The sequence below is a fragment of the Pecten maximus genome, unplaced genomic scaffold, assembly GCF_902652985.1.
Source record: "Pecten maximus unplaced genomic scaffold, xPecMax1.1, whole genome shotgun sequence".
Lineage (NCBI taxonomy): Eukaryota > Metazoa > Mollusca > Bivalvia > Pectinida > Pectinidae > Pecten > Pecten maximus.
Window position 1 is genome coordinate 1 of NW_022981901.1, and position 22,833 is coordinate 22,833.

A 22,833-nucleotide genomic window follows, 5' to 3' on the forward strand; every position below is an offset into this window, starting at 1 on the left:
GGTTTTCACTGCCCCTTTTTAGGGATAAAACTTGTTTTGATTTTTTGACTGTTGGTTCACCTACACATTTATGATGTACTTAGTATGATGTTTGACTGTTGGTTCACTTACACATTTATGATATACTTAGTATGATGTTTGACTGTTGGTTCACTTACACATTTATGATATACTTTGTATGATGTTTGACTGTTGGTTCACTTACACATTTATGATCTACCTTGTATGATGTTTGCCTGTTGGTTCACTTACACATTTATGATCTACTTTGTATGATGTTTGACTGTTGGTTCACTTACACATTTATGATCTACTTTGTATGATGTTTGCCTGTTGGTTCACTTACACATTTATGATCTACTTTGTATGATGTTTGACTGTTGGTTCACTTACACATTTATGATATACTTTGTATGATGTTTGACTGTTGGTTCACCTACACATTTATGATCTACTTTGTATGATGTTTGACTGTTGGTTCACCTACACATTTATGATTTACTTACATGGTTTTCTATTGATGGTACAGTAGCTGTCACTGCGTCACTCTCATCTACAAAGAATAAAAGATCTTTATACATTGATACATGTCTGTAACAGTCATATAACGATTAAACCAGATTTTTTAATTTAAAAGATTTCAACAAAATTCTGTTTAAACACATTTCCAATTCAGAAGAGACGTTTGCGAACAAAACTATGCTGTAAATATCATGATGAATTCATTTCACCTTTGTGATTGTTTTAGGAGATGGTTTCATTTGGTTTAAATGAAGATTTTATCAAATCGTGCACAACAATTAAGTGGAGATATTTGTCTGGTTACTCTTTATCAGTGGGAAATTGTGATGTCAACAAAAGAATTAATAAGAAGTCCTGAAACTTTAAGACCCTGTCTACTTTAATAGCAAATATTTCAATTTCTACTCAAGTTGGACTCAATGAAACTACCAAACTTAATCTGTTTCATTTGCTCATGAATTTGACCAGATTAACACTGATCAGTGCGTATGAATACATGGTTAAAATCCTTCCGCAAAACGATTTCACTTTTTCTACATTGTTGTTATAAACATGGAATAATTATTAAAATTATCAAATTTATAATGCATTCTTGTATTTTATGAAAGACCAGATATGCTAAATACTTCTATTTTGACAAATTAATGCTGTTTTTAATCCTAATATTGCGGACTATTTTACTCGACCGACTAGACATGCACAATCCGGAACTCCTCGGGCTTTTCCGCAATTGGACTTGCACAAGCTTCCAGACATTAATATCTAGACCGACTTTTTTATTCGAAAAAAAAAGCAATTGAAATATAAGGATTGAATCTTGATTTGGTCGATTTCATGGGATCATGAATTGAGTTGCTCTTGAGACAAATTCAACATGAACTGCTTCGCAACTCAATTCATGACCCCATGAAATCGACCAAATCAAGATTCAATCCTTAAATGACCAAAACAATAAATCAGAAAACATTAAAATTTCATATCCTATATTTGCAGTTCTGATCTAACATCCCAATAACTGGCATATAAATGATGTTACAATCTGACAAAACAGAAAATTATTTCATGTACATGCTTTCCCATCAGAAACATATAGATCTTTCTGGTGTATACTGATACAGTACATGTGTAGTCAGGTGTCAGTCATGACGTGACTCAATTTCAAATTTTGTCAAAAAAAAAGATTTTCATGAATTTTTATTTATGTTTGTCACATGGCAGAATAGTAAACACAATCCATCTGCCCCAACATCTAACCCAAGGGTTTCTTAGTTATTGAGAAAAAGTTGTATCAAAATCTTAAAACATTTGACACCTGTGACCTTGAAAGTAGGTCACGGTCATTCATCGGAGCAAATTTGGTAGCCCTTTATCCCAGCATGATACTGACTCAATGTAGTGACCCTTGGCCTCTTGTTTATTGAGTAGAGAAGTTGTTTAAAGAGAAAATGTGATATTGGACTGATGATGTACATGTATCACAACATAAATTCACCTACTCGAGGGGCAGGTGAGCTTGAAAGAGTGGAGAATTGATTTACCTACATGAGGGGCAGGTAAGCTTAAAATAGTAGAGAATTGATTTACCTACCCGAGGGGCAGGTGAACTTGAAATAGTAGAGAATTGATTTACCTACCCAAGGGGCAGGAGAGCTTGAAATAGTAGAGAGTTGATTTATCTACACAAGGGGCAGGTGAGCTTGAAATAGTAGAGAGTTGATTTATCTACACGAGGGGCAGGTGAGCTTGAAATAGTGGAGAATTCATTTACCTACCATAGGGGCAGGTGAACTTGAAATAGTAGAGAATTGATTTATAGGAATGTTTTATCAGTCTTTCGTAGTATTGCTACAATCATCAGGTGCCAGTCACTACATGATTTAATTTTCAAATCATGGCAACTCATGTCACATGTCAGAATTTGAAATGATAACTAATTAAAACAAGAAGCACAGAGGGCCTGCATCCCTCACCTAGATATTTCAGTAATCATGGCAAAAATATTGCATCGCTCACCTGGATATTTCAGTAATCATTGCAAAAATATTGCATTGCTCACCTGTATATTTCAGTAATCATGGCAAAAATTGTTTAAGTTAAATTACAATTATTTTTCTACCTTTTTTGCTGCATTTTCAAACTATATCATTTTAAAATCTTTGTATGACCAACTTTAAATTTACCTGTCCTATAAATTTTGCTGTTAACAATTAAACACAACAGTATGCTTTTGCATGTAACCTTTGTATGTTATGAAAATGTCCTTGCCATGGTATTGTTACACATTCCCTATAACCCTCTACCTTTGAGGTGACATTGAGCCTCCTGATCCATCTTGTAGCCGGTGTCACAGGTACAGAGACCAGTTCGTTTCTTGGAGGCCTCCGGGATGAAGCAGATCATGTGTTCAGGACAGGTGCCGGGCATACCGTAGGTGCACGTTTTCATCTTAGTTAGAGGAAGTCCAAGTGTGGTCATCACTGGTGCCACAGGAGTAACAGGTTCCCCTAGACAACAATTAATATACAGGCGAATCAGACTTGTATACAAATCTTCTAATTTTTATTACTAATGATAATTTAAAATAACACACCTGAAAGAGAATTAGCAAATTAGAATATATATTTTTGTCTATCTTGTTCTACCTGTATATTCAACAGAATAAAACATGCATACTGAGTATTGATGTACCCTACCGACCCCACTAACTATTACAATGTTCTAAAAATAGTATCAGTGACCTTGACCTTGACCTAACAACCCTGAAATTTGAACTTGTTCGAGATATAATGGTCCTTTGTAATTGTGTGTATGTATGTAATCTATACATATACATAAGACAGAGGGAGATTACCCCCCCCCCCCCCCCCCCCTCCTCTTTCATCAGTAGGGGACTAATAATAAAACTTTATAGTAGTTCTAGTTCTCATTTTCTGATTTTACTTTGATTGGTATTGTTGGTGTCACTGATGACGCAGATGATGCTTGCTTTTTCTAGAACACCTGATCTTAATCAGGTACTGTGTACTATTTCAAGGGGCTCAATATCATCCACATCTAATATGGTGATTTTGTTTCATTGTCTGTATTAATTGGTTGAAACAGAAATGAAAAGAAACACGTGAACAGCATACACAGTAGATACATCCGGATAACGTACATAATTGTTAACTGTTAACGTGAGATAACATACATAATTGTTAACTGTTAACGTGAGATAACGTACATAATTGTTAACGTGAGATAACATACATAATTGTTACCTGTTAACGTGAGATAACATACATAATTGTTAACGTGAGATAACATACATAATTGTTAACTGTTAACGTGAGATAACATACATAATTGTTACCTGTTAACGTGAGATAACATACATAACTGTTAACGTGAGATAACATACATAATTGTTTACTGTTAACGTGAGATAACATACATAACTGTTAACGTGAGATAACATACATAATTGTTAACTGTTAACGTGAGATAACATACATAATTGTTACCTGTTAACGTGAGATAACATACATAATTGTTACCTGTTAACGTGAGATAACATACATAATTGTTACCTGTTAACGTGAGATAACATACATAATTGTTAACTGTTAACATGAGATAACGTACATAATTGTTTACTGTTAACGTGAGATAACATACATAATTGTTAACTGTTAACGTGAGATAACATACATAATTGTTTACTGTTAACGTGAGATAACATACATAATTGTTAACTGTTAACATGAGATAACGTACATAATTGTTTACTGTTAACGTGAGATAACATACATAATTGTTAACGTGAGATAACATACATAATTGTTAACTGTTAACGTGAGATAACGTACATAATTGTTTACTGTTAACGTGAGATAACATACATAATTGTTAACTGTTAACGTGAGATAACATACATAATTGTTAACTGTTAACGTGAGATAACATACATAATTGTTAACTGTTAACGTGAGATAACGTACATAATTGTTTACTGTTAACGTGAGATAACATACATAATTGTTTACTGTTAACGTGAGATAACATACATAATTGTTAACTGTTAACGTGAGATAACGTACATAATTGTTAACGTGAGATAACGTACATAATTGTTAACTGTTAACGTGAGATAACATACATAATTGTTAACGTAAGATAACATACATAATTGTTACCTGTTAACGTGAGATAACATACATAATTGTTACCTGTTAACGTGAGATAACATACATAACTGTTAACGTGAGATAACATACATAATTGTTAACGTGAGATAACATACATAATTGTTACCTGTTAACGTGAGATAACATACATAATTGTTACCTGTTAACGTGAGATAACATACATAACTGTTAACGTGAGATAACATACATAATTGTTAACTGCTAACGTGAGATAACATACATAATTGTTTACTGTTAACGTGACATAACATACATAATTGTTACCTGTTAACGTGAGATAACGTACATAATTGTTTACTGTTAACGTGAGATAACATACATAATTGTTTACTGTTAACGTGAGATAACATACATAATTGTTAACTGTTAACGTGAGATAACGTACATAATTGTTTACTGTTAACGTGAGATTACATACATAATTGTTACCTGTTAACGTGAGATAACATACATAATTGTTAACGTGAGATAACATACATAATTGTTAACTGTTAACGTGAGATAACATACATACTTGTTAACTGTTAACGTGAGATAACGTACATAATTGTTTACTGTTAACGTGAGATAACATACATAATTGTTTACTGTTAACGTGAGATAACATACATAATTGTTTACTGTTAACGTGAGATAACATACATAATTGTTAACGTGAGATAACATACATAATTGTTAACTGTTAACGTGAGATAACATACATAATTGTTACCTGTTAACGTGAGATAACATACATAATTGTTAACGTGAGATAACATACATAATTGTTAACTGTTAACGTGAGATAACGTACATAATTGTTTATAGTTAACGTGAGATAACATACATAATTGTTAACTGTTAACGTGAGATAACATACATAATTGTTAACTGTTAACGTGAGATAACGTACATAATTGTTTATAGTTAACATGAGATAACATACATAATTGTTTACTGTTAACGTGAGATAACATACATAATTGTTAACTGTTAACGTGAGATAACGTACATAATTGTTTACTGTTAACGTGAGATAACATACATAATTGTTACCTGTTAACGTGAGATAACGTACATAATTGTTTACTGTTAACGTGAGATAACATACATAATTGTTAACGTGAGATAACATACATAATTGTTAACTGTTAACGTGAGATAACGTACATAATTGTTTACTGTTAACGTGAGATAACATACATAATTGTTAACGTGAGATAACATACATAATTGTTAACTGTTAACGTGAGATAACGTACATAATTGTTTACTGTTAACGTGAGATAACATACATAATTGTTTACTGTTAACGTGAGATAACATACATAATTGTTACCTGTTAACGTGAGATAACGTACATAATTGTTTACTGTTAACGTGAGATAACATACATAATTGTTAACGTGAGATAACATACATAATTGTTAACGTGAGATAACATACATAATTGTTAACGTGAGATAACATACATAATTGTTTATAGTTAACGTGAGATAACATACATAATTGTTAACTGTTAACGTGAGATAACGTACATAATTGTTTACTATTAACGTGAGATAACATACATAATTGTTACCTGTTAACGTGAGATAACATACATAATTGTTAACGTGAGATAACATACATAATTGTTAACTGTTAACGTGAGATAACATACATACTTGTTAACTGTTAACGTGAGATAACGTACATAATTGTTTACTGTTAACGTGAGATAACATACATAATTGTTACCTGTTAACATGAGATAACGTACATAATTGTTTACTGTTAACGTGAGATAACATACATAATTGTTACCTGTTAACGTGAGATAACATACATAATTGTTACCTGTTAACGTGAGATAACATACATAATTGTTAACGTGAGATAACATACATAATTGTTAACTGTTAACGTGAGATAACATACATAATTGTTTACTGTTAACGTGAGATAACATACATAATTGTTAACGTGAGATAACATACATAATTGTTAACTGTTAACGTGAGATAACATACATAATTGTTACCTGTTAACGTGAGATAACATACATAATTGTTAACGTGAGATAACATACATAATTGTTAACGTGAGATAACATACATAATTGTTAACTGTTAACGTGAGATAACGTACATAATTGTTTATAGTTAACGTGAGATAACATACATAATTGTTAACTGTTAACGTGAGATAACATACATAATTGTTAACTGTTAACGTGAGATAACGTACATAATTGTTTATAGTTAACATGAGATAACATACATAATTGTTTACTGTTAACGTGAGATAACATACATAATTGTTAACTGTTAACGTGAGATAACGTACATAATTGTTTACTGTTAACGTGAGATAACATACATAATTGTTAACTGTTAACGTGAGATAACATACATAATTGTTACCTGTTAACGTGAGATAACGTACATAATTGTTTACTGTTAACGTGAGATAACATACATAATTGTTAACTGTTAACGTGAGATAACATACATAATTGTTAACGTGAGATAACATACATAATTGTTTATAGTTAACGTGAGATAACATACATAATTGTTAACTGTTAACGTGAGATAACGTACATAATTGTTTACTGTTAACGTGAGATAACATACATAATTGTTAACGTGAGATAACATACATAATTGTTAACTGTTAACGTGAGATAACATACATACTTGTTAACTGTTAACGTGAGATAACGTACATAATTGTTTACTGTTAACGTGAGATAACATACATAATTGTTAACTGTTAACGTGAGATAACATACATAATTGTTACCTGTTAACGTGAGATAACATACATAATTGTTACCTGTTAACGTGAGATAACATACATAATTGTTAACGTGAGATAACATACATAATTGTTAACTGTTAACGTGAGATAACATACATAATTGTTACCTGTTAACGTGAGATAACATACATAATTGTTTACTGTTAACGTGAGATAACATACATAATTGTTAACGTGAGATAACATACATAATTGTTACCTGTTAACGTGAGATAACGTACATAATTGTTTACTGTTAACGTGAGATAACATACATAATTGTTAACGTGAGATAACATACATAATTGTTAACTGTTAACGTGAGATAACATACATAATTGTTACCTGTTAACGTGAGATAACATACATAATTGTTTATAGTTAACGTGAGATAACATACATAATTGTTAACGTGAGATAACATACATAATTGTTAACTGTTAACGTGAGATAACATACATAATTGTTAACTGTTAACGTGAGATAACATACATAATTGTTACCTGTTAACGTGAGATAACGTACATAATTGTTTATAGTTAACGTGAGATAACATACATAATTGTTAACTGTTAACGTGAGATAACATACATAATTGTTTACTGTTAACGTGAGATAACATACATAATTGTTTACTGTTAACGTGAGATAACATACATAATTGTTAACGCGAGATAACATACATAATTGTTAACGTGAGATAACATACATAATTGTTAACGTGAGATAACATACATAATTGTTAACTGTTAACGTGAGATAACATACATAATTGTTAACTGTTAACGTGAGATAACATACATAATTGTTAACTGTTAACGTGAGATAACATACATAATTGTTAACTGTTAACGTGAGATAACATACATAATTGTTTGCGTTACCTACCTGGATCAATGACACACTGCTCATCTTGGTTACGATGGTATCCTAGCACACACACACATGTGCCTATGTGTGTTGGTAGTCCATCGGGAACATCACATCGCTCATTAACTCCACACTCATTCTCTTTATGGCTGTCACAAAGTGACGGTTCTTCTGTAACAACAACCGTACAAAAGTTGTTAAATTTGAAAAATGTTTACAAAAAAGTTTCAACATCATTTAAATTGGAAAAAATCTTCTTATAAATCTGACACCACGTTCAATCATATTGGAAAAATCTAGTGAGATGGTAGACAGGAAGAGATGTGTGTATACCAAGGATATCGGTACAATATGAACGTAAGGGGGAGACAACCACGTGTGAAAATGGCAGACAGGAAGAGATGTGTGTATACCAAGGATATCGGTACATTGTGAACGTAAGGGGGAGACAACCATGTGTGAAGATGGAGGACAGGAAGAGATGTGTATACCAAGGATATCGGTACAGTGTGAGCGTAAAGGGGAGACAACTACGTGTGAAGATGGAGGACCGGAAGAGATGTGTATACCAAGGATATCGGTACAGTGTGAGCGTAAAGGGGAGACAACCATGTGTTAAGATACCTTTGTCACTGATGCACTGTCGTGAGTTATCTCTGTGGAAGCCATCCAAACACACACAGAGACCAGCATTGGTCTTCATCTGATCAGGGACATAACATCGTTCGTTTTTACCACACGATTCTGTCATCCCAACCACGCATGATATCATTGTAGGTTTATCTTCCAAAGCTGAAATTAATCAAACAATTATAAATAATTTGATACATTCACATGAAGAATTACAGGGTATATACTGTAACGTCTTTATTGGCCACTAAGAGAAATACAAGTTAGTTAATTTAATGAACAATTCATCTTTGCTCCAAATAAAAAGTTTGAAAAGGTGTGATTCTTTAGTCTCAGACAAAAGTTATACCTTGGTAAAGACACCTTTGTGTAGCATGTTATAGCGACACAGCATCGGTATAAACAAATGCCTTAACAAAGTCATGTGGGTGGAGCTCAATGGGTAAAAAAATCTGCATTCTAGAAAATTTGGGTGAAACATGCTTCAAGTGACATCTAAACTTATATTTCAGCATTAATTTATTACAACCAAAAATTGGAGGCTAAAAGCTGTGTATTAGTTTACATTTAATCTAAAAACATTTATTTCGTAATTTAAACCCCCTCTCCCCCCCAAAAAAAATTGAAATATTTACTGAATTCTGTCTGCTATTTAACTGTTAACAGGCTGTATATACCTTTACAAATTCCTTCAAGGTTTCTTGCATATCCAGTTATACACTGACATTCTGCCCCTAACTGATCATTCAACTTGCATTCTTCATTTTCTGGACAACCAGCATGAGTTTGAAGATCACAGGCTGTCCCTCCCCTGCCCTCTTCAGCTTTTGATGGGGATTGCGTAACATATTCTGAAAAGCAAGAATTTATTTAACCAAGAAAAAAGCAGAATTTCTACATCTTATATTTCTGATATTAGCCCTTCTCATCAACTTCCCTGAGAAAGATTTCCGGCATGCCTGCTTTAGAAGAGATTGAGAGAGCTCTATTCACAACATACATTGTATTTGGTATACCAGACAAGGCTTTAAGGATCCCCATTATTGTCAAATATACTTGACAAGATTTCAGCAACTCCCATTCAATTTTTTTGAGTCATTTAAAAATTGTTTTTCTTTTCCTTTTTTCTTTTAATGAAATAAAGTCTCTTTGTATGTTGGACATGCTAGTTATGAAATTAGCACCTCACTACAGGGTTCACAAATCTTATCTAATGAAGACCATGCAATAGCGTGGAAGCTAGCAGACTAATAAAATTCCAATTAATCGGTAACGCTTGAGTATGTTGCAGTTATTATCCTCTTTCTCTTATTACTTTATATTCTCTAACTGCCCAGCATACCTCTGGGGTATCCATACTCAAGGCAAAGTTCCACACTAAGAAAACCCAATGATTTCCATCTGACGATTGCTCCTCTCCCCCTCCGAAAATTTGTACACATGTATTATAAAGTTACAAGAGTTTGTTTCAACAGTTTCAAACATGTGAGGTCAAATTTTACAGCTCTGACAGTTTCAGGAAGGTCTATACTTGGTTTAAGCTTTGTTTTATTTCAAATAGTTATTAAGTGACCATCAGAGACCATGGGGAGTTCACAATGTCTATCACCTTGTACTCAACATATCAAATAAATCACGCATTAATTCAACTCTCCATCAAACAGGTTTAGTATAATATTACAATGTGAAATCTGGGTGCAATTTTTTTTTTCATTAGCATACCTTAATGAAGCGAATACAATAGTTTGGTTAAAAGATTGAAGATTGCCAGGTATATGGGCAGATCAGTGAGAGAAGGAAATTTTTTTATGTTTCAATTTATGAACTCATTCTTTTTTTTTCCAGAAAGAAGGTGGGTTGCTATAGGGGCAGGTGAATATGCAGTGCATACTCTACATGTTGATTCTATTTCTGGTTCATCATTCCCCTATGCCTTTTCTCAGAAGTCAACACTTACCTACAGACCGCACCTCTACATAAACAGTACTGTTGAATTTATCATCTGAACTGGTAATGGGGTCACATGCCCCTTCCCATGATGCATTGCACTTTATATGGTAGCATGTGTTGTTGTGGTATAAGACAGTATCACAGGTTAGTTGATCACAACAGCTGATGATGCAGCCTACGATATCTTTGGATGTCGAATCCCGTGTGAAGTTTCCAGCATTGTAAAGTTGACTTGGCACCGACTTGTAATGAAGGGCAGCTTTAAGTTGAGCGGGTGTCAACTCATTGTCACAGATTTCTGCTGTACATATTCCTGTAAAGATATAAACTAGGTCATCAATAAAGTTACTGGTAGCACACCACAGTAAGACAGCCTGGCCATGGGCAATTTTTTTGTTAAGCAAATAACTCCTGTATTATGATATGCATAAAAAATGAAAAAATAAATGTACACTATAATTGGTATATTCAGTATGAAGTAGTACATACAGGCTTCACATTTATTAAAACAAAAATCAATAAATTGGTTCCGGATTTTAAATATCCGGATTTTCCGAACGTGTGTTTACACAGGAAATTTAGTTTTGCCTACAGCGCAAAATGGCAGCCCACAGAAAAGGTAAGATAGCGGAAAAACTTAATTTACAACATATGTCCAAACAAGATTAATTCTGTCTTTGGGATAGAGATATTTAATTTTAAATAGGTTTCAGGAAAAAAATTGTGTAGAGAATTGTGCCATTTTGGGTCAAATATCATAATATTTTGCAATTTTTGAGAATTTTTTAAGCTGTTACCATGGTATTCACAGCTCTAAAAATCACAGAAAATATCAGTTTACTTATCCTTCAGAGCTCTATTAAAATTGCAAATGTTGTACAGATTTCAAATATATATACTTTATTAGAGGTTATATGTAAGGTTAACTGGCAATGTTTACATATCTGAAACATGTGCCATATTTTTCAGAATTTGGCATTTTTACTGTACACTGCTACCTTATAAGGGCTGAAAAATGTTATTTTTTGGAAATTGTGCTTAATTATGCTTGATTAAGCTTCATTTTAATTCATTATTGCTCAAAAATGCATAAAAACAATCTAAAACTTGTTTATTATCTGGCTTGTCATATTAGAGGAATCAAGGGAGGTAACTCGCATATCTACCCATTTTAAGGGTGGGTTAATTAAGCATAATGTTAATGAGTCAGTGTAAATTGAAAAGATATTCTATGTTTTATAACAAACCCAATATAACTTATTGGGTATCTAACAAACCATATAGACTGAATTCTGGTTAGTTTTACCTGATTTATTACCCCGTATCCATGGAAACTATTACAGTAAGTGTTATTTTTTGAAATATTTGGTGAAACCATTATTTTCAGTTTATTTATACAATGGTAAGCATGTAATTTCAATGGCTTGAGTGTACGGTTGATGCAATATTGTCAATTATGGTCATTCACTTAGGTAAAGCAGAAAAAATAGCATTTTCCGCATAAAATTGGATCAGCGGACACTTTCATATGATCATTGGTACATATCTGAATAACCGGGGTGGAAACAGATGATTGTGATGTCATAGGCATGACATTTTGAAATCTTGGATGTCATGCCATGATTTATCAGTTAGAATATTGCATGTGTTGCTAAGCTGAGGTTTGGAAAGGAATTTGGTTATTTATTATGACACCATTGAGTATTTATGACGTCATAGATACCATCTGATGACGTCATAGTTACTGATGACGTCATGGTAACTATGACGTCATATTACAAGGCTAAATTTGATAGTTGTATAGTATTTTTTGCTTGATTACATGCACAGAGACTCAAAGTACCACATTCAACTCAAAACACAACTTTATTCAAGAGATATACAGAATTATGGGAGTTTTCATCTTTAAAATTACCTCCCCTTATTACTGGATTGGGAGAAAAAGTTGCCAAAATACACCTCTCAGGGAAATCAGCAATACTCGGTGACTATTAAAGATACACGGTAACCGGATATGTCATTTTGTTCGTCGGAACATGTTCTAGACATTCATGGGGTTTTTAGTAAAATTAGAATTTAAAAAAGTGATGTATAAGGTAGCACACCACAGTAAGACAGCCTGGCCATGGGCAATTTTTTTGTTAAGCAAATAACTCCTGTATTATGATATGCATAAAAAATGAAAAAATAAATGTACACTATAATTGGTATATTCAGTATGAAGTAGTACATACAGGCTTCACATTTATTAAAACAAAAATCAATAAATTGGTTCCGGATTTTAAATATCCGGATTTTCCGAACGTGTGTTTACACAGGAAATTTAGTTTTGCCTACAGCGCAAAATGGCAGCCCACAGAAAAGGTAAGATAGCGGAAAAACTTAATTTACAACATATGTCCAAACAAGATTAATTCTGTCTTTGGGATAGAGATATTTAATTTTAAATAGGTTTCAGGAAAAAAATTGTGTAGAGAATTGTGCCATTTTGGGTCAAATATCATAATATTTTGCAATTTTTGAGAATTTTTTAAGCTGTTACCATGGTATTCACAGCTCTAAAAATCACAGAAAATATCAGTTTACTTATCCTTCAGAGCTCTATTAAAATTGCAAATGTTGTACAGATTTCAAATATATATACTTTATTAGAGGTTATATGTAAGGTTAACTGGCAATGTTTACATATCTGAAACATGTGCCATATTTTTCAGAATTTGGCATTTTTACTGTACACTGCTACCTACTGTATCAAGTCATCTGTCTTCAATAACAAAAGGTATGTAGGGCCTGTATCGTTCACCTGGATATTTCAGCGATTTTGGCAAAACAGTCCTAAGTAAGTTATATATTAAAAATACTTTCCCAGTCTGGGATCTGCCACTCTCTATAATGCAATATGGTCGACACTTTCCTTTAAATAACATTTAGCTTTCTGGTTCCAAATATTTGATATTTGAACTCAAAAACAACAGCAAGGAAGCAAAATATACATTACACATCTACTATCTGATGTGACGTACCCTTCTTTCCTTCCACCTCCAGATTTGCTGGGCTAATGCATATGTATACAAGAGATCCCAGAGGGATCTTGGCGCCCACCATTGAATGTTCTTCATAGGTTCCATGTCAGATTGATCTTTTCTCTACTTTTCTCTTCTTCTAAGTCTTACTAATCTGTGTAAATTCAGAAGAAACCTCTAGTACTTTTAAACAAGGGAAACCTATATATAAAATTTAAGATTTAGGCACCAAGGGGAACCTATATATGGAATTTGAGAAAGATTCCTTCAGTACTTTCTGAGAAATAGCGATAACAAACTTCAATTGTCAAAATCCAAGATGGCTGCCTGTCGGCCATGTTGTTTTCCGATTGGTCTCAAAATGCAATATGCATAACTAGGCACGAAGGGGAACCTACATATGAAATTTCAGGAAGATCCCTTCAGTGCTTTCTGAGAATTAGCGATAACAAACTTCAATTGTCAAAATCCAAGATGACTGCCTGTCGGCCATGTTGTTTTCTGATTGGTCTCAAAATGCAATATGCATAACAAGGCACCAAGGGAAACCTACATATGAAATTTGAGAATGATCCCTTCAGTACTTTTTCAGAAATAGCGATAACAAACTTCAATTGTCAAAATCCAAGATGGCTGCCTGTCGGCCATGTTGTTTTCTGATTGGTCTCAAAATGCATTATGCATAACTAAGCACCAAGGGGAACCTACATATGAAATTTGAGAAAGATCCCTTCAGTACTTTCTCAGAAATAGCGATAACAAACTTCAATTGTCAAAATCCAAGATGGCTGCCTGTCGGCTAGGTTGTTTTCCGATCGGTCCCAAAATGCAATATGCATAACAAGGCACCAAGGGGAACCTACATATGAAATTTGAGAAAGATCCCTTCAGTACTTTCTCAGAAATAGCGATAACAAACTTCAATGGTCAAAATCCAAGATGGCTGCCTGTCGGCCATGTTGTTTTCCGATCGGTCCCAAAATGCAATATGCATAACTAGGCACCAAGGGGAACCTACATATGAAATTTGAGAAAGATCCCTTCAGTACTTTCTCAGAAATAGCGATAACAAACTTCAATGGTCAAAATCCAAGATGGCTGCCTGTCGGCCATGTTGTTTTCCGATCGGTCCCAAAATGCAATATGCATAACTAGGCACCAAGGGGAACCTACATATGAAATTTGAGAAAGATCCCTTCAGTACTTTCTCAGAAATAGCGATAACAAACTTCAATGGTCAAAATCCAAGATGGCTGCCTGTCGGCCATGTTGTTTTCCGATTGGTCTCAAAATGCAATATGCATAACTAGGCACCAAGGGAAACCCACATATGAAATTTGAGAAATATCCCTTCAGTGCTTTCTCAGAAATAGCGATAACAAACTTCAATGGTCAAAATCCAAGATGGCTGCCTGTCGACCATGTTGTTTTCCGATCGCTCCCAAAATGCAATATGCATAACTAAGCACCAAGGGAAACCCACATATGAAATTTGAGAAAGATCCCTTCAGTACTTTCTCAGAAATAGCGATAACAAACTTCAATGGTCAAAATCCAAGATGGCTGCCTGTCGGCCATGTTGTTTTCCGATCGGTCCCAAAATGCAATATGCATAACTAGGCACCATGGGGAACCTACATATGAAATTTGAGAAAGATCCCTTCAGTACTTTCTCAGAAATAGCGATAACAAACTTCAATGGTCAAAATCAAAGATGGCCGCCTGTCGGCCATGTTGTTTTCCGATCGATCCCAAAATGGAATATGCATAACTAGGCACCAAGGGAAACCAACATATGAAATTTGAGAAAGATCCCTTCAGTACTTTCTCAGAAATAGCGATAACAAACTTCAATGGTCAAAATCCAAGATGGCTGCCTGTCGGCCATGTTGTTTTCCGATCGGTCCCAAAATGCAATATGCATAACTAGGCACCAAGGGGAACCTACATATGAAATTTGAGAAAGATCCCTTCAGTACTTTCTGAGGATTAGCGATAACAAGAATTGTTTACGGACGGACGGACGGACGGACGGACGGACGGACGGAGGGAGGGACGGACGGACGGACGGACGACGGACCACGGACGCAGGGCGATTTGAATAGCCCACCATCTGATGATGGTGGGCTAAAAATAAAAACATTCATATAACCACTCCATATTTGCTGGGCTAATGTATAAAATAAAAACATTCATATAACCAATGTATTCAAAACTAAAAAACAACTTAATTTGCATAATGCATGTCTAATCATGTCCTCAATTAAGATGAATAATGTACGTCAGTGGAAGTATTCAGCTTTTAAACCCATAAATATCACCATTTTACCAAACAAGCGTACCTTAGGGTATGTAATCAAATTTGTAAAATATTTTACTGATATAGGGCTTTAATTTTCTCATCAAATTTTTTTTTTGTCTCATTTGGAAAGAAAATTGGTGAAATGGAAAGGTATTTTCAGGAGTTAATTGCACATTTTGAGAATTTGGGTTTGATATGAAATATGGAATTGGGGCCCATTATCAGCCCCAAAAAGCCCTTATTAAGCCTCAAAATCAGCCTTGGGATGTTGGCAACATGTCAACAATATCTAGACCACAATAAAGACACAACTGCATGTTCAAAGATAATGAGAAACATTTAATAAAAAATACTACATGTATATTTCTATAGTGTGGCACAGTGATAACACACATGACCTTCACCTAGACGACCAGGGTTTGATTCCCCTATCGGACGTGAAAAGGTATATATGAGGTCACCTGCCCGACCATGTGGGTTTCCCTGGGTTTTCTGGTTCCCTCCGATATCAGAAAAAATCTGGAATCATCCGATATATTATGTCTGTAGGACAAATGAATGCCTTAAGCTTGACTCCCTATATTGCAAGTTTGTTTTCATGTTTAACAAATTTTATAGTTATAGTGTCCTTGACCTCTGAACCCTAAAACAAAAATTTGTACAAAGCATTCTTTAGTAGGTACTGAAAACTAAAAATAATGTTGCTAAAGTGATGATCATGATAACATGAGTTTCCTTACCGAAGTTATGGTGACCCTGACCTCTGAACCAAAAACTATAACGATAAACTCATCTTAGTCTATGATGTACACCTGTGTATATATGTTCCTGGGAATTTGGACAAAAACTGTACCTGGTATATGTACACGTATATAATAGAAATATGATTTACATGCTTAATTCCAATTTTATTCAAACTTTTGGCCATTTATACACTGCATAGATAATACACAATAGTGGACAATCCTTGAGGACCAACATCAACCTATAATCATGAGGACACTTAATTTATCTGCCTCAAAGATGAATCTTATGAACACAATACTTCAACATTACAATTTATTTTTTTATAATTTCATAACAGAGAGGTTTGGTTTGGTTTGGTTTATTTTGTTTATATGTTTTATTAACAGCCATGGTCATTTAAGGACGTGCCAGGTTTTGGAGATGGAGGAAAGCCGGAGTACTCGAAGAAAAACCACCAGCCTATGTCAGTACCATGCAACAGTCCCATGTGGGTTTCGAACTTGCGATCCAGAGGTGGAGAGCTAATGATAAAGTGTTGGTACACCTTAATCACTTGACCACTGTGGCTTTGAGTACAGTACAGTACTTTATAGCTAACAAGTATGAAAATATTCTGAAAGATCAAAATCAGTGTTTGAAGGCTTCATCTCCATGGTAACAAACCATAGTAAAAGGAATCACTGTACATGAGCTGGTTTAAGGGAAATCTAAATTAAACATACAACAGCAGTAATGATTGATCGCGACCAATGCTCCATTATTGATTGTACCCAGGGTCATGTCAAATTTCCATTCACACTGATCTACCATCTCAGCCCCGAGACAAACGGTCATTTAATTGGTTATTACATTTACAACCACTTTAATATGGCTACTTCAGTTAATAAAGCGGTACATTATCTACATATTTTACTTTGGTCCATTACAAAGCCACCAGCAAAACAAATGGAAGTCAATGGTCACAATGGGATACAGCCACCATTATTGAATTTTCTTTGACATTTAAAGACTTGATGAGCAGCCTGGTCCTTCAGTTTATACTATCTATAAATAGACCAAAAACAAAATCCACTCTTATGAGTCAGTGGGTATACTTAAACTGGAATCATCAGTCTCTTAAGTCATTGCTCATATTTGCCTAATTCAAGTCTTATTATTTTAATTCACAACTAAATAAAATATGTAAACTTTTATTTATTTTACAATAATTGCGAGACAAGTTATACCAATTTATATTAATCATGCTTGTTGGCCTTGATTAAAGCATGCGAGGGGTCTTACTGTGGAAGCTCTAGCTATAGGAAACTGGAGAACTCAGGGATAACCCATGTGTATGTGGTTAGGCAGGTGACCCCATACCTTTTCACATCCGATCGGGAAATCGAACCCCAGCCACCTTGGTGAAAGGCAAGTGTTTTCAACTTACCCGGTAATTAGAAAAATGATGCTACGATAACAATGAAAAAAGAATTCTGACATTGACCAAAAAGGCTATGTATATAGTCCGTTTCAGTTACAACACTGTATCATGTTTAGATCAACAGCAAGCAGTGGGACGCCTATACAGTCATGTCCTACCATATATAAGTAGTAGTCTATGTATTATAGACTACGGACTATAAAAGTATTGCATTTCCTTTGAATTACAAATGGTACCAAAGTTGTAAGAAAATACATGTCCGGTACATTTTGGAATATTCTCTTTTTTTACATATCTCTAACTTAAGATATCAGTATGTTTATAAGTACCAACCAATATCTATGATTGTCACCTGAATATCTATATAAATGTAAATGAAGTATTTTCGTCAGTTTCCCTGCGAAACTGCTAGAAAATCGTAAAAAACCTGTCACTGCTAAAAAAATATATTGACAAGTCCATATTTTTGGTTATTAACTGGAGAGGAACATTCGCACACGCCCAAACATCCAAATGATTAGGAAGAAATATCTTTCTGATCGCAATCTGTAAAGTGGTGGCTGTCAATTTGAAGTCAGAAAGTTTCGACGAAATTTCCAACCAGGGTTAGTTGTATCTAATTGAAAACAGGGATTCAGCTAACACAAAGAATGTCATAAAAGGGTTTGTAGGAATTCTTCCACCATGCATCAAAGCTGGAATTAAAGAGTTCACTAAGGTTTTTTTTTCGCCGAGATCAGCCTTATGAAATAGCCTAATTGGTATCTGAATCTGAAATAGTCTTTATTTGAATCAGGTCAAAAAACAGTTGTTTCATGCCTTATCAACAGTCAAAATTTGCCAAGATGTAAAACAAATTACATGTAGCACTTGATATGATTAAAGCTTAAATAGGCATTCTTAATTGGATACTTAAAAGATACTTTAGCTAGTTGAAAAACAATCTCAATTTGATATGGCTATTTTCCTTTGTTTGTGGGAGATTTCTTCTTTTAGGAATTGGATATCTAACAGTTTATAATACTCTTTCCTGTGAGACTTTTTAAGCCTTAGGAAAAGAGCTAAATACATCGCTAAAATTAACTTCTATTCTTGGCAATAGAAAGAATGTGAACTAATATATTGATAAAATTTATTGTAAAAATTGTATTGAAAATGTGCAAGTGGCCAATATATAGCCCATGGCATATATGATCTTGACAGGCTAGGCTTAAATGTTACAGCTGGATTAGGCAGCAGATGGTCATCAATACATGTATACATTGTATACCATCATCACTTGTAACATGGTTCTCAACAATGAGGAGAAAAATCAATTACCTCATATGAGTTTTATTACATTGGGGCGTCATAGACCATATCATATGTATATGGTCAAATATCCTAAAAGTATGACAGTATGGAATGGGAAATAGTAAGGACATTATGTTTAAAGGCAAATTATCTTGACTGATTTTTTTATTGGTCAACTACATACTGTTGATTTCCAAAATAACATACTGCCTCATATTTTTCATTTCATACTGTCATATTAGTATCACCTCTCAAGTGCTACCATTCCTGTGACTGTGTACATTATAAAATTAAATGATTCATTACCACAGAGACCTATATAATATGTATAATATGATAAGTATTTATTACGATTATTTTGTTCTCTGATTACAGTATGGATTTTATTTCTCAGGAACAAATAATTAAATCTATTTTGGAAGTCGAACAGGAATAGAAAATTGAAAATGTACCATCCTTGTACATGTAAATGAAACATTACAAAGTTGATAAGGACATTACAATATGCCAAACTGACTTAAGTTGTCTATATACCAATATACAAAAAAAAAAAATGTATCGTGAACACATGGTTATACCCAACATTACATGTTCAATGTTTTATTCACTTTAAGCCTTACGGCTTATAAGCATACTAAAAGATTACATCATATAATTTACAATCCTTAATATATAATACAAATTAACGAAAGATGGACAGCATTAATATAATTACTTTACATATACAGTAGATCTATAAAATATATCATATTGAAAATAAATATTATAGTAAGGTTACAGATGTACTCTGACATTTCTGAGCGGCAATATCGAATGGATAAGTGAGTGGAGTATACAATATTATAGTCAGGTTGGTTTGGTTTGTTTATTTTAACATCCTATTAACAGCCAGGGTCATTTAAGGACGTGCCAGGTTTTGGAGGTGGAGGAAAGCCGGAGTACCTGGAGGAAAAACCACCGGCCTACAGTCAGTACCTGGCAACTGCCCCACGTAGGTTTCGAACTCGCAACCCAGAGGTGGAGGGCTAGTGATAAAGTGTCGGGACACATTAACCACTCGGCCACCGCGTCCCCTTCAGTCAGGGGATAGACGGCTATAATGTTGGTAAACCTAGAGACTGATATCAGTGAAAACAAAATAAGCTAAAGCCGAGATCTAAAACGTGGTGTAAAACACAATTTCAAGTACTTCCCTAAATTACAAAGCTCTTTCCTGTTACGTACAGACAACAGCTGGACAAGTTTATATAAAGATGGGCGATTCCAGTAATACATTTTAATGAACTTCTTTCGATTATCTTTATAGAATGGACATATTAAAACAAAATGAAACACGTCCTCTACCTGGTTTTGGTCACAATAACGACAGATTCTATTCGCCCTTGGAATATTGCGATACCTAACTTCTTCTACATAGAGCTGGTGAGATGACAGTGATAATTTCGAAATAAATTTAAGATATATATCTGGTATAGATTTTGTTATTAAATGGTTACACCTACTGAAATACCCTGCCATTGGTGAGCTCTATATGAGCCCTAAATGACATGGTTATACCCACTGAAATACCATGCCCTTGATGAGCCCTAAATGAAATTGTTATACCCAATGAAACAAGAGATCCCAGAGGGATCTTGGCGCCCACCATTGAATGATCTTTATAGGTTCTATGTCAGATTGATCTTTTCTCTACTTTTCCCTTCCTCTAAGTCTTACTAATCTGTGTAAATTCAGAAACAGCCCTCTAGTACTTTTCAAACAAGGGGAACCTATATATATAAAATTTAAGATTTAGCGATAATGGCTGTCTGTCGGCCATGTTGTTTTCGGATTGGTCCCAATATGAAAAACTAGGCACTGAGGGGAACCTACATATGAAATTTGAGAAAGATCCCTTCAGTACTTTCTCAGAAATAGCGATAAGAAACTTCAATTGTCAAAATCCAAGATGGCTGCCTGTCGGCCATGTTGTTTTCTGATTAGTCACAAAATGCAATATGCATAACTAGGCACCGAGGGGAACCTGCAAATGAAATTTCAGAAAGATCCCTTCAGTGCTTTCTGAGAAATAGCGATAACAAACTTCAATTGTCAAAATCCAAGATGGCTGCCTGTCGGCCATGTTGTTTTCTGATCAGTCTCAAAATGCAATATGCATAACAAGGCACCAAGAGGAACCTACATATGAAATTTGAGAAAGATCCCTTCAGTACTTTCTGAGAAAACAGCGATAACAAACTTCAATTGTCAAAATCCAAGATGGCTGCCTGTCGGCCATGTTGCTTTCTGATTAGTCACAAAATGCAATATGCATAACTAGGCACCGAGGGGAACCTGCAAATGAAATTTCAGAAAGATCCCTTCAGTGCTTTCTGAGAAATAGCGATAACAATCTTCAATTGTCAAAATCCAAGATGGCTGCCTGTCGGCCATGTTGTTTTCTGATCAGTCTCAAAATGCAATATGCATAACTAGGCACCGAGGGGAACCTGCATATGAAATTTGAGAAAGATCCCTTCAGTGCTTTCTGAAATATAGCGATAACAAACTTCAATTGTCAAAATCCAAGATGGCTGCCTGTCGGCCATGTTGTTTTCCGATCGGTCTCAAAATGCAATATGCATAACTAGGCACCAAGAGGAACCTACATATTAAATTTGAGAAAGATCCCTTCAGTACTTTCTGAGAAATAGCGATAACAAACTTCAATTGTCAAAATCCAAGATGGCTGCCTGTCGGCCATCTTGTTTTCCGATTGGTCTCAAAATGCAATATGCATAACTAGGCACCAAGGGGAACCTACATATGAAATTTGAGAAACATCCCTTCAGTACTTTCTGAGGATTAGCGATAACAAGAATTGTTTACGGACGGACGGACAGAGGGAGGGACGGACGACGGACCGTGGACGCAGGGCGATTTGAATAGCCCACCATCTGATGATGGTGGGCTAATAAATTTAAGATATATATCTGTAATAGATTTTGTTATTACATGGTTACACCTACTGAAATACCCTGCCATTGGTGATCTCTATATGAGCCCTAAATGACACCAACTGATTCGAGGTTAATTCTCATACTTGACCAACATATGAAGCCACTTGCAGGATGACTTTTGCAAAAG

At 34.3% G+C, this 22,833-nt stretch overlaps 1 protein-coding gene across 1 annotated transcript; it reads right to left on the bottom strand.

Moving 5' to 3' along the window:
* Positions 1-506: 506 nt before the first annotated feature.
* LOC117320301 lies at positions 507-11,235 on the bottom strand (the record flags this gene model as incomplete). The annotated part of the gene is made up of 6 exons (XM_033874913.1): positions 507-553; positions 2,823-3,026; positions 8,361-8,513; positions 8,967-9,134; positions 9,650-9,823; positions 10,930-11,235. Coding segments are annotated over 6 exons (1,052 nt in total), but the record flags the coding sequence as incomplete, so codon positions are not given.
* Between the last annotated feature and the right edge of the window lie 11,598 nt (positions 11,236-22,833).